Source organism: Ailuropoda melanoleuca, chromosome 9 (genome assembly GCF_002007445.2).
Source record: "Ailuropoda melanoleuca isolate Jingjing chromosome 9, ASM200744v2, whole genome shotgun sequence".
In the NCBI taxonomy this organism is placed as follows: domain Eukaryota; kingdom Metazoa; phylum Chordata; class Mammalia; order Carnivora; family Ursidae; genus Ailuropoda; species Ailuropoda melanoleuca.
The window spans coordinates 60,444,075-60,458,753 of record NC_048226.1 but is presented as its reverse complement, the minus strand read 5'-3'; the positions used below and the strand labels follow the sequence as shown (position 1 = coordinate 60,458,753).

The following is a 14,679-nucleotide window of genomic DNA, read 5'->3' as shown; positions in this document are numbered from 1 at the left end:
CAGTGAAGCAGAGTCTAAGGAGACCAAACATAATGTGATATCCTGGATGGAATCCTGGAACAGAAAAAGGACACTGAATAAAGCATGAAGTTTATTTAACGACAATGTATCGATATAGGTTCATTGATTGTAACAAATATGTCACACTAACCCAAAATGCTAATAACAGCAAAAACTGAATTGTGCAGGGCGTATAGGAACTCTCTGTACTAACACTTTTCCATTTTTTTGTATGTCTAAAACTGTTCCAAAAAATAAAATCTATTTAAAAAAAATACCTGGTCTGAGCAAAAGAAAATTTTGGATAAACAGCAGACTGAAACTTCCTTTGCAAAGTGAGGTCACAAAACGGTGATTGTTATCTGAGTATCTCTCTGTACATAACCTACGTAATAATGAACATGCATCCACTCAACACTAGCACCCTGAGATCACCATAAGCTTCTACATTCAGAAAGATATTTAACGATGACACGTAGGAAATAGATTGTCACAGTACAACAAAGCAGGAAATCCTTTAACAGTTTGCGTTTTGAATACAGTATGATTCTTCTTGCCCTAGGGTGTTTTAAATGCCCTTCCATCACTGCCATCTGTTGAAAATACAGCTGGGAGAGAAGACCAAGACCCCAGCAGAGCACCCCAGTTTAAGATCGAACTGTGGACCACTGTACAAAGTGCACTGAAAGGAGGTAAAGCTGCAGTAGATGTTAACTGATGCAGACTTGTTACTCTAAAACTGAAATTGGAACAAGCAGGGGCCTTAGAACAAGAAGTAGATACCCCAGACAGACAGCGTATGGTAAGAATAATAGGAGATGTCCCAAAGAGCATCCACACTGCTCAATCATTCTGAATAAAGGTTTATCTCTGATTCCTCAGACAGAAGAGCTTCCAGATTACCATATGAATCCTTAGTGTATCCTTTAAAACTCACAGTCTGTAAATACACACAATATTTGCATTATTCTCATTATAGCAAAACATACTCTCAAGAATTCCTTTCTCACCACCATAGAGTTTTGAGTTAAAGAATCCCTTTGGATGTCATTATGTACCAATAACCTAGATTCATGAACACTCCTTGATTATTAGATTCAAGTTCCCAAGTCCCAAGTAGGTGGAATCATATATGTGGAACCTCCTCCCAGAAGGCTCCATTAATGAGATTTACTTCTGACTTGATATGCTACGAGAGAAACCATAGGCCAATTTTCAATTTCTGAACACCCGTTGGAATAACCTTAGTCTTGCAGGAAAATGCTAAGGAAAATACTATCAGCTATCAATAAATAACTGGTGATAAGAATACTCATGTCAGATACTCTATTAGACATGATAAAGCCTACAAAGAAGCATACCATTTCAAGAAGTAAACTTGTATTTTGGTAAAATAAGACTACACGTTTCCTACCGGTTAATTCGGTTATTTGGAACTGTGGACAAAATTTCCCACAATATTATTGTGCATGGTAGTTGTGAGTTTACGTCAGCCACAAGAACCTGCCTATCTCATAACAGAGCTAAACATTACTATGAATTAAGCATGGCTTTGTAAAAGAAAGAAGACTTGTATCCAACTTGAACAACTAGGAATGTACGTCCATCTTTGGCATGAGCGCAAGTTCTTCTCAACCCAAAATCACAGGTGGGGTTCCTAATAATCTGCTGAAAATGACACCCTAAAGAGTTAGGGGAAAAGGCAGGGCTGGAGATATACAGGCAGGACCAGTCTTGTAGGCATGCAACCTGTGTAGTCATACAGGTTCCCATGCTTGGAACGGTCCCCTACTTGGTTTAATGCTCTGTGAATGCCATCTTGAAATTCTCAATAATTGTTAAACAAGGGACCTCACATTTTCATTTTTCACTGTGCCCAGTAAATAATATATCTGATCCTGGGTTTAGGGCCTCTGTGGTGTGGATATGAGGCCCTAAGATAGAAGCATAAAGCTGCAAGGAACAGGAATGCGTTACTGGACAGCTCCTGAGATGCTAGAATTGAGAGAGTCAATACTTCCTATGTACTTGAGCGACTGGGGATAATAGACACTCACGGATACAAGAGAAAGAGACCTTTGTAATCTGAAGTAGTCACAGAAAGCTTCATGGAGACGGTACTACTTGCACTCAATCAAAATAACAAAATTAGTTAAGATTTTATAGTATTGAGTAGGCCAGACAATATTCTGACTGCCTTGCATATTTTAACTCATTTAATCATCCTGATTATAGATCAGGAAATTTAATCACAAAAGGTTTAAAAACTCAGTTAAGTTGCCACAGATCATCAACAGCAAACCCAGGCAGCTTAGCTCCAAAGTCCATGCTTACGGGCTTAAGGATTCAGATAATCACAGATAGCTTATTTACATAAAGTGAACCCGAAGCACATTTGATGTCTCTGTTAATGAAGATAATGTGGAGATAAAGAATGCTAGGTTGTTTTTTTTTATAATAATGTTATAATGATGGCAACAGTTTATGCTTCTCTGAAGTCATTTATCATATTCTATGTCTTTTAGATTTGGATCTGACTCTTCTTTCTCTTGGTAAAAAGGTCCTTTAAGCTAAATGATTTGTCTTATTTATTCTTTTCAGGGTTATAGTACCTAGTACACATGTCCACTAGATAAATGCTGAATGAATGAATGAATGAATGAATGAATGAATGAATGAGTGATTACCCAAAAACTAATTACAAGAACCAAATGAAAGTATAATACAATAGAAGGCTTTGCTGAGGGAGACGTTTCCAAGCACTCTTATAATGTATTATATTTCATGATTCATATCTTAGTATCATGATATAAGGATATTTGTAGTTCATTATTGTAATCATGAACTAGCTGATCCTACCTTGCTGACATCATCCAGTAGCTGGTTGCTTGCATTTTCCTTTTGGATTATGTTCATTAGATCAGTATGAAACTTCTTTACATTCAGGAAAACAAGTGGATTGTTTATTGAGATAATTTTCACCTGCTGCAGGGTTTCCTTTTGGAGGAGAATAGGAATAAATTCAGAGTTCTGAATGAAATAAAAGAGGGTAACTCTATCCAAAGAGTCTATATCTTACAAATCCAAATGTCACTCAGTGATGAAGCAATCTCTTAGCCAAGGTTGTCATTATTAAAACTTATTTGGAGAACTTACTATACTATCATGGTTCTTGGGAAAAAATACGTACTTCCTCTTTACTAGGAAACATTAACAACTATGAGATGAGTCTGCATCTTTTCAGAAAGTGGCCCTTATCCCTACTGATTTGGAGAGGGCAACACCCTAGGATATCCAAAAAGTACCAGGAAGCCCTGTCCTCCCAAAAGTACCTCTTTCATACAATCTAGAAATCAAAAATTTATTCACTGGGCCATTAGCATTTTTTCAATGAAAGCATGTCCTAAAGGGTCAACTCTCAGTCATTTACCTCATAATGACTAACTTTCTTTTGGCTAGAATTATAATCTTACGAGTGACTGATAGTTCTAAATAGGAGAAAGAAACCAAGAGGTAGTATGGGGAATGTAGTTTCACTTTGGGCAGGCCTAGGTTACACTGGATTGCCGGGATGCAGGTAAGAGATGCAGGAAAGGAGAAGAAAAAGCTTCCAAACAAAACGGCCTGCTTTGGCCACTGCCCAGGTCTTCCTGGCACCAATTGTTGGTATGCAACTGAAATCATGCTCTCCATGATCTTTGGGACAAGAGTCTGACCTAGAAATGGAAAGGATGGCAATTTCTATGAAATAACTCCTTACCAACTAAATAAAGCATACTCCTTCAGGCTTTAGTACTTGCATAGAAGAGGAAACCCAGGGAATAGTGAAGCATACAGACAGAGAAAAGAAAGATAAAAGAAAGAAAATATTAGGTATTACTCTCAGCTTCCTCGTATTTTTTTAAACATTTTATTTATTTGACAGAGCACAAGCAGAGGGAGAAGCAGAATCCCCACTGAGCAGGGAGCCTGATGCAGGGCTTGATCCTGGGATCATGACCTGAGCCAAAGGCAGGCACTTAACTGAGCCACCCAGGCTCCCCCAGCTTCTTCATCTCTTAAAGTAGAAACATTTTTTTTAACTACGTAATCTCAAAATGTTTCTATGGCTACATAACTAATTAAACTCTAGAAAGTGAGATTTGCTATGAATAAACAATTCCAGAAAACAAAAACCTTAAGTTATCAAATTAACTTTTAATCAAGAGTAAACTTCTTACAGAGAAAGACAAATCAAGAAACAGACTCTTAATAATAGAGAAGAAACTGATGGCTACCAGAGGGGAGGAGGGTAGAGGGTTGGGTTAAACAGGTGATAGGGATTACGGAGGGCACTTGTGATAAGCACCAGGTGATGTATGGAATTGCTGAATCACTATATTGTACACCTGAAACTAATATAACACTGTATGTTAACTCACTGGAATTAAACTTTTTAAAGAAGAATAAATCTCTTACAAACAAAAAATGAAACAATTCTTGGACCTGTCATATTTAGTTATCATAAAGCCCCACATCAGAAGCAGGTGGCTCAGCTGGTTAAGCATCTGCCTTCGGCTCAAGTCATGATCCCAGGGTCCTGGGATGGAGACCCACATTGGGCTCCCTGCTCAGTGGAGAGCCTGCTTCTCCCCCTACCTCTGGTACTCCCCCTGCATGTTCTCTCTCTCTCTCTCTGTTCTGTCAAATAAAAAAATAAAATCTTAAAAAAAAAAAGAAGCCCACATCTAAGACGAACCCACCAATCATACCACATGCTTGGGCCAATATGTTGTTTAAAAGTTAATTTTTTTTTAAACAAACAGGCATTTGTTTAGGAATAAAGATTCAAATTGTGTCAGAAAAGAAATTCTCAATGGGGTTGAATTCACCCCAAAAGAGGTCTCCCATACTGAGGATGTGTGTTTCACGTGAAGAAGGTGGGAGGGCATGAACTGAGGAGGGAATTGGCAGACCCCTGCCATGCTTGAAGTTGGCTAAAAACTCCACCTAACAGCTCATGTTCAAATCTTGCTCTGAGCTTTCTTTCCCTTTTTTTTTTTTAAAAGATTTTATTTAATTTATTTGACAGAGATAGACACAGCCAGCGAGAGAGGGAACACAAGCAGGGGGAGTAGGAGAGGAAGAAGCAGGCTCATAGCGGAGGAGCCTGATCTGGGTCGATCCCAGAACGCCGGGATCACGCCCTGAGCCGAAGGCAGATGCTCAACCGCTGTGCCACCCAGGCGCCCCTCCCTTTATTTTTAATACAAAACATTAAATGATTAGTGAAGTGTAATGTTCTAATAAAATAAAGATTTCCATGTGATGCAGTTATTATTCAGGTATGTGACTAAACCAGAACCAGTGTTTAAAGACATGGAAGAATTCTGGCATTTCTGTCTTCCCTCATTCACATGCCCACATGTTTAGCCTGAAGAGAAAGAACAGATTAGATAGAATTTATCTTCTGAATAGTCTTTAAGCTGAAAAATGTTCCAAGTGGAATTCTCTTTCAAAGCTATGAAAGTCAAGGCTAACGTGCAGAGCTGTTTGTGTAGGGTGGATACACAGAGGCCTTGAGGGGCCCAAGAGCCAGCCTGGGACTTTGTGTGAGCACTTAATTCTCGTGGAAAATTTAAAGAAAGAAAAGAAGGGCATCACTGGTGGAAAACTTGAGTCTGAGACACTCTTAGTGTTCTGGATTCTAGTAGCTCTCTATGAAGCAAACTTTTTCACACTTATTAAAAACACAAGTGATAATGTATATAATATTGAATTGCTATGCTGTATACCTGAATCTAATACAGTAGCATATGCTAATTATTCTTCAATTTAAACACATACACACAGCCACACACAAGTGCATGTGTAAACACGTGCGCCATTTCCCTGGGTGTCACAGAAGGACTCCTGGTGCTGCTTCCTACTCCCAATCTACTCAGAAATACCCTGACAACTGGTCCTTCTGGTGGGAGGCCAGTTCTCTTTGTTCTGAAGGCAATCATGAGGTACTGAAACAAGTAAATATGATAAATAGAGAAAAAAATGGTCAGCCAAACATTTACAAAGCTGGTTCAAAGTGAAGCCAATTTTTTTTAATTGGTAAGATATTTAAGTCAATTATTTTTTTCCCTCACTTTAAACTTGCTTTGGTCATTCTTCAGAATAAGAAACTAGAACTCAGACACAACTGGCCTGTCTAAGCATGGACAGGGCAAGACAATTTCCATAAGCTGTTTCCTTAAAAAGGTGCCCACTGTGAAAGAAACCAATCCTACTGGCATTCCATAACCAGTGGACTTAATTACCCTCTGTTAATAATACAATCTCATTGACTCTGTTAAAAAAATAAATAAAAGCATACCATGATACAACCTTGCTTTATTCCTTTCCCTATTCCCTATCTTCTTACATCATTTAATTCAGAATAGACTATTTGTTTAGTTTGACTATTTTATGTAACTTAGTGAATGGAAAAGAGGTTTCCAAATGCCTGAAGTAATCTGGACCATGATTCCACTATGAGCTGTAGTTCTATGAACCATGCTATCATCTTAGCTGAATGCTAACATAAGATTTTTTTGTTGTTGTGCTGTTGATTTGTTGCATGTCCATTGCACATGGATGGTGGTTACATATACCACTGAAAGTTCATGCTAATTAAAAATAAAATTATTATGTCTTTAAAATCATACCTTATCTACTTATGATACCTTAAAACAAGCTGAACTACAAGAATTACACAAAGGAAAAGAAACTAAACTTACGCCATCGGTTTCTATCTTCACCCTCAATTCCATTTCTTTCATGGTTTTTATACTCAGAGTCTTTGCCCTAGAATTCAATCAGATAAAAAATAAAATGGCATTTCCTAATCACTACATTAACAAAGAAATGTAAAAAGGATGTTATTTTATTTTAACAATTAGAACATATCCGCAATGGTTAAAATCCTATATTCCATTTGTTCATAAAACATTGGTAAATCTGTGTTTCTCTGGGATCCTTGGGAATAGAAAGTAACACTGGAGACATCTAAGAGATTAATAAATATAATTTACCTCATCTTGGTTCCCAGAGCCCCATATGTCCAAGCCACAAGAGGTAGACTGGCAAAAAGAGTTTTAAGAAAATATATAGTGTTTGGGAAGATCTTGGTTCAGGGCAAAAAGAAGGAAAGAGGGAATCAATGGCAAGATAGGACCAGACACTGATGAGTCTACACAGGTAGATTTCTACAGAAATCTCTTCATAGAATCTATAGAAGTAAAACTTAAAATTTTTTGAAGTATGTTATTTCACAGAAAATTTCAAGGGAAGAATGAGACATGAATAGAAGCATTATCAGATGATGAACACTCAGAAAGTAGAAAAAGCACTGGTCAAAATAGGGGAATGGTTTACAGACGTTCAGTAGAAATCTTCAATAAATTATCTAGAGTTCTTCAAAAAATTATCTGGAAGAAATTTATATAGATATATAAATCTGGCTTCTGAAAAATTAAACATACTGGTTATTTAATTTTCTAAATGATTAGATTTTATGTAGCCATTGGAAAATATATCCCCATCACCTGATTAAAAAAAAAAAACAATTCTGTGACACAGTGTATAGCTATAGGTTAATTTATTTACTTTGATAGAGTTTATATATTATACTTTATAGTGTGGACAAGGTATTTCTCCTCATTAAGACAATACTGTTATAGATCATATGTCGATGAACCTTTTCTTTTCATCTCTAATTCTCTGATTCCAACTAAAACATGACAGTAGCCCTAAATATTCCACAGAAATAAAAGTAGCTGCTAATACCACTGATGTTTCTGCTGTGTCAAAATAGACAGCATTTAAGTTAGATCTTACCTTGGGAAGCGACCGATTACAATAGCTATGGTACAGACCACACCGAACAGCAGCCCCACATTGGCAGCAAAGCATATTGTAAATACATATGTACTGACCCAGATGCCCTGAAAGAGAAACAGGAAACAAGATGCGAGCCCTTTGATAATTCTCATCTTTGTCATGATTGTTAAAGTCCTCACAATCTTATTCTACAACATTCCTGTGACCAAATCTCTCACCAAGAATAGATTATTTAAAAAGTGGTAAACAGAAGCCCGGGAACGGAGAAACAAATCCTGGTCCCTTTGGACTCCCAGCACCAAAGGTGGGGAAAAGACACATTCTTTCATTTCTAGAAACTGCCAGCCCTTAGTTCAATCCCCAACAACACTTTCTTTCAGATCTGCAAATAGTTAGTTGATGTGTATAGTTCAAAAGCATGCCATAATTTTCCACTGTTTTCTCATTTAACGTAATAACATTACAAGCAATTGTAATTGGTCATTCCCCACAATTTCTAGGATTGCTATACAAAGAACTAATGTAGTTTATTACTACATAAGACCCTCAAAGCCTAATGGTTAAAATGACTGAATCTAACACTACCGATGCCACTCTTAGATCAGCCACTATAGAGATTGTTGTAATTTTATTTGGAAGGGAAAACTTCTTATGAAATTGTGAAAGCTGAAAAATCTGGGCCAACTTAGGCCTTGGGAATATTTCAAAAGATGGCAAGAAAATTCTTTTTCTCCTTTAGTTGGAATTCCAACATTATTACAGTTTTGTCCACCACCTGAAATGACAATCTATCATAAAATATTGTATTATAGTTGACATTTCTAAGTGTATTACTAGCAAAAAAAAAAAGATCTTTAAAAGCAAAATAATTTGTGAAATCCAGAAAGTCATATTTTCTAAACACAATATCCTGCATTTATCAAATGCAGACCAACAAAATGTTTAAGCTCTCTTCCCCCAAATTATTTGCACTACTTTACCTACGCATACAATTCTAAGTTGATTTCTTTCTGTCCCGATGGCTATATTAGAACTTTAAAACATCTTCAACAAACTAATTCAATTTCATATGCAAATGAAAAAGTTAGAAACTTCTCTATAATCTGAAGATAGCACAGATTTTTGTGGGGCGGGGTGAGACAAGTTTGAAGTGAAAGTTTCTAAATAGCATTTTTTACTCAAAATGCTTCTCCTTTGTATTATTTATCTAAATGGAGCTTGAGTGGTTCTTCATGATGGGCTATTTTGAAAAGCTAAACTCTTGGAAGCAAATGGAGGGATTTTTATCTATAAAATTCCTTTTGATACAGAAGAAACAAACATTCTGGAGTAAAAAGAGAAAATATATTTTAAGTGTTCTCGTGTTCAGATCCATCACCAAGAAATGTAATGCTAAGTTAGGACTTATTATGACATCATCCTCAGCCTGTCATCTCATAGGTTAGACACAGAGATGTTTTTCCTCTATTCAGGTGAAAAGACAATCATTTGAGTCTTTTATATGTATACAGTGTAATTTTTCCTCCCTAGTGTATTACATTATGCTCCATCACATACAAAATAAGGCTGCAAGTTTTTGATCATTACTTCAACTTGCCATGATTGCTTTGTTTCTTACTCATCTCTTAATGCTGACTGACCCGCCTGGGTGTGGCAGAATAAGACCTCACCAAAAGCTTAAAAGTCCAATTCTTCATGGCCGACCTCCATGATTCAATATAGCATAGGGAACTGAGGATCCTGGTCCCTGCCATTTAAAAAAAAAAAAACCACAGAGCCCAGAGGCCATGATTCATCAGAGCAACCAAAAATTTTGGTACCATCTGGTTCTATTTTTAAAGCATATTTACTCTCCCACAACATCATCTATTGTAAGTTGGGTTCACAATGCTTAGTTATTTCCTGGGGCTACATTTATAGCTTTGAAAAAAAAATATCAAATGTAAATTAACAACATAGACCAGTAAACAATTCCATTGGTTAAAGTAAGTCCCAACACTATTCTGTAACAATTTCTATTAAAGATCCAAATGTTGGTTGTCACAGTTATAAGAAATTAGTTAACTCCCAGGCTCCTATTTTTTTCATTATGTGTTCCCACTTGATCCCTCCTCTATTAACACTCACAGCCCCTAAATACAAGCTAACCCCAAAGCTGACCTCAAGTAGGAAACAGATAAACATATAAACCCTTACACAGTTGTGCAGCTACTCAATCACTTCACCTCTTCCCGATCTGTTCTGGTGATTGATATACATTATTATATTTCTGTAGATGTGAATTCTAATCCCACTGTTCAGTTACTCAAACTCAGCTCTGAGCCCGTGGCCTCCATTTTGGATTCCTATTTCCTCATTACCTCAGACAGGGTTTTGATCTACAGCTCAAAGTGGAATCATTATTAAACTATAAACAATTTAAAGAAATAAAAATTTCTAACTTTTCATGTGATGACTGCTCACATAATTTTTTTAAACTTTCAACTTTCAAATTATTTTACATATATACACATCTTTGGTAACTTCACTTCCATGATATTTTAGGTATATTCTATCTATTGAGTAATCTGGACATATTCTGTCTACTGAGTAATATAACCTATATCCAAAAAAGTCTGTGCAATATTCTTACTATAAATGCTATCCCGAGCTTGTATCCCAATCATCCATGGCTTCTCACTGTTGAATTCCTTAGCAACTAAGAAACACCTGTCCACTTCAACCTTAGGAAGCTTTGTCAAGCTAAACCCAATGTCTCATTCAACCATAATGCATCTGTTACATTCGTGTCACCTTTCTCAACCATAGTTTTTGCCCACAATGTACTATTTACTCCAAAATTTTAACTATCATCTCTATATAGGAGGCTACCAATTCTGAGCTATTAAACCATTTTTCAAACTGTCTACCAATACCTTCAAACTCAAATGCAAACTTATTAACTTCACCCCAAAGTCTCCCATTCCTTCAATGTTCTCTTTCAGTTATAATACTAATATTCTTTAAGACACTACAATCAGAACCTGTGGGATCATATTTATTATTTCTCTCTTCTCACCTACTTTTCCAATCATTTCCTATCAATTTTTAATAAAAAAAATATCTCAACCATACCCTCTCCTCAATTCATTGAGAACACCCTAGTTCATACCTTACTATGGCTTGCTCAGACTATTCTGACAGCCTCCTACTTAATTACCTGCTGTTGTTATCAGCAGTGCAAGCCATTTGCTATACTGCTGCCAGGATTATCTTTTTAAATATAGATTTAGACGGGATATTAAAGGCACTTTTACTCTACTGCCTTCTGTTGAAATCCATCCAAAACAATACAACAAACGAATATATAGGGAGGAAAACCCAGCTTCAATGAAACAAGAACATGGTCATAACTCCTAACTACAAAATATGGTGTAGATTTGCCAAATACTGTGAAAATCTGCAAGAGATCAAGGACGACACTGGAAGCCAACACATTTACCCTCAAATTTCAATCAATTACAGATTTCTTCATGAATGTCACAGTTTTAAGAATTCTATATAATAATTCTCTGATAAGAGTTCTAAGTTCTTGGGGCAATGGTGGGCCACCAGAGATGAAGGAAATGTACCCATATGATATCTATTTTATACCATAGAAAGAAAAGCATTAAAATGAAATGCCAGTTGTATCACTTACAACCTAACTTCCTAACCGAAGGAGACTGACAGAGGTGAAGCAACAGGAAGGAGGGAGAGAAGACAGCAAGTGTCAGGTCACAAAAGAGCCTGTGATTGTGAGGCTTTGTTTCAACAAGGGACAAATCTGATGATATACCTAAATCAGAGCTGTGGGCTGCTCTGCTTACTTCCTACCTTCTGCCCTCCCCACATTACTTTTCAGCAAATAGCTGGGTCCACTAAAAATGCATTATAATCATAGAAGAATCATCAAGCGACTTATTTATAGAAATGGGGAGGGAAACAAAGTAACAAAACAGAGACAGAGGTAGGTTTAGACATGTAATAGGCAATATAACCTCCCACATACACACAAACCCTCAAAAATAGATGTGAAGATTCAAAGAAGAAAAACTATATTTAAAAAAAGGAAAACTGAAAGAGATTTTTAAAAATAAGCTGGGAGAATTTAAGAAAGGACATGGATGGAAATAAAAACATTATAGAGATACAAAGGTCATACTTAAAGCTAGAAAGAAAGAGAGAGAGAGATAATCATAACTAGAAATCCATAACAGAGATACAGTAAATAGTTCAGAAAAACCACACACATGTTCCCAAAAATAAGCATGGGAAAATGTATAGATACAAAGAAAGACAAAATAAAGTCAACAAATACAAAATTCATTAAAAGAACATACAGATTTGAAAGAATACACAGAGATGTATTAGAAGAAATTTTGTATATAATCCTTAATTCTGAAATCAAAAGGATACATCACTCTCATAGAAACTTGATACTGGGTGTTCGACCACAAGAAATATTCTGATAATATTACCAGACATCACAGGCAAGAAAGAACTTCACTGAACATCCATGCAGAAAAACTAATTCACATAAAATAACAAAAAAAATCATGTTGACCTGTGATTTCTGTCTCATCCCTCAATACCTGAAGATAGTGCCAAGTCTAAAAAGTCCCGTGGGAAATCATTTTAGACTCAGCCAGTAACCTCCTTCTAGTATGGAAAGAAAAAAAACCAAAATGACATGTAGATATTTTTACCATCAGCAGCTCAGGGAATATAAAACACATAAGCCTTTCTTGAAAAACTACTTGATGATGACATACAGAAAACAAAGGGATGAATTGAAATAAGTAACTCAGGAATGAGAACCTGTATTTAAGAGAAAAAAAAAACTAACTAAAGCTAACCACTAAATGCACTTAAACTATCTTCTATGTTCTATAACTGAATGACATCATCTTCCTGCAGTGATATTCCTAACCAGAAACTTAAAAGTAGTTCTAGACTGATGCACTTTATATGATGAATTGGTGGTGGGGACAAATTAATGCAATCTCTTAAATATTTTTCAACTCTATTTCTTCCTCTTGAACCTCCTGGTCTCTGTTGTGTTCCAGGCCTTCCTCACTTACTTAGCTGACTTACTAAAGCAGTTTCATCCATCTTCCCCAAATTACTCAAGCGACTGTTCTAATACATAAATCTTATTCCCATTTCTCCCTTTGGTGATGTCTCACTGCCTTCAGGATGAAGTCTAGTCTTCTTTACAGGACATGAGGCCTTTCTGAGTCCCACTCATTCTAAACTTTTGCAACCCCATCTGTTACTACTCCCACCCTCACACTACATGTTGCACCCATCATTTCCTGGAAGAAGCCTTCCCTGACATCACTCCCCTTCCAATATGGTAACATGCTCCCTCTTATGTAACTAGTGAGTTCGTAGAAATACCTTAATCACAGGGTTATCAAATGGCTTGTTCAGTAAGTCTGCATCCTCTAGTTTCCCTATTTCCATGTGCTACCTCCCATATATCACCTTAAAAAAGTCATGATCTTCCATGAGTCTGGCTAATTTTAACCCTTTGGCCTGCCTATCAAATACTGTTGCTTCAACTCTCAGTTCACATTTCAGCTCTGCTGTCAGACTCTTTCATATGGACCCAGTCCAAATTAAATGCTCCAGCCTTCATTTTCTTCCCCCCAACTTAGTTTGTACTCCTGCTTCCAGGTCATATTGTGTCATGCCTTGCATAATAAGTTGGTGTTTCTATGTCTGCTTCCTACACAAATGTAAGTGTCTGGAGGGGACAAGCAGTTCTTTATTTATCTCTGCATAGGGAACTATGGCACCCAGCCTTGTACTTTGGTAAAGTAATACTGAGCCTTGGGAGAAGTATTATGAAAATAGGCACCAGCACAAATAATACAGTAAAATTTAATCTCTTGCTGGCAACATCCTATTAACATAACGCTCCTCTCAGTGTAACCCCTTTAAAACTAAATTCATGAGACTTTATATTTAGAAGGAATATGATCACTGTTAAGATGTTCAACCTATATTAATGCAACATATTTCTTAGCAATTAATGGTGGTTTTTCATATGTGTCCTATTAGTGTGTGCTTCATTTCCAGAATCAATTCATAATGGATACTGAGAATCCCCAATCCATTCAAGTTAGCTAGCATTTCATTAAAAGTTCTCAATCAACACCAGTCAAAATTTGACAAAATTCCATTTGTTTCTTATAAAGACATTTTATATTTTAATGCCTTTATTACGAGTTTGGGGGAAAAAATGGTAGTTTATAAAGTGCACAAGTCTCAAATGGCAAAAACTATTTTCTGCAAATAAAAATATTAAAGTTGATTTTGCAATACATGTTAAAGCCAAAGAGGGAAATTCCAGGTCAAATTTCTACTCACCCAGTCGATTTTATCCACATTCCAATATTTTTTTAGGTCCCGAAACTGTATTAGCATTCCCTTCAGTCCCACGACAATAATACTTGCAAGAACACACTACAAATAAGAAATAAGTTGATGAAGAAGATAAAGATTTTAATCTGAATTTAAAAGGACCAAGGTATTTTTAAGTCTTTGTTTGTTTTTCAAGTACTTACTAGAGAAAAGCAATCATCTTTTAAAAGACTAAAGTAATATTCATTTTGTTTAGAACTAACCTATTATTGTACTTTAGGAATATAATATAATATAATATATAATATCAATTCTAGAAAATCACAGTGTAAAATTTATGCCATTGTAAAACACAAGAAAGAAAAAAAGAAAAGTAATGAATTATAAGGGTGCATTTTATAAAGCTGGATGTCCTCTTAGCTTTATAATAATTATCCA

At 36.1% G+C, this 14,679-nt stretch overlaps 1 protein-coding gene across 5 annotated transcripts in view; it reads right to left on the bottom strand.

Annotated features, from left to right (window-relative positions):
• SLC26A7 (solute carrier family 26 member 7) overlaps positions 1-14,679 on the bottom strand; it is a 175,213-nt gene that overhangs the window by 21,177 nt on the left and 139,357 nt on the right. For all 5 annotated transcript variants that reach the window (XM_034668291.1, XM_034668293.1, XM_019796849.2 and 2 more), the window contains exons 11-14: positions 14,248-14,343; positions 7,849-7,955; positions 6,750-6,816; positions 2,860-2,997 (exon numbers count right to left, since the gene is read on the bottom strand). In XM_034668291.1, coding sequence (XP_034524182.1) covers positions 2,860-2,997; positions 6,750-6,816; positions 7,849-7,955; positions 14,248-14,343 — 408 coding nt within the window. The remainder of the gene's footprint in view (positions 1-2,859; positions 2,998-6,749; positions 6,817-7,848; positions 7,956-14,247; positions 14,344-14,679) is intronic.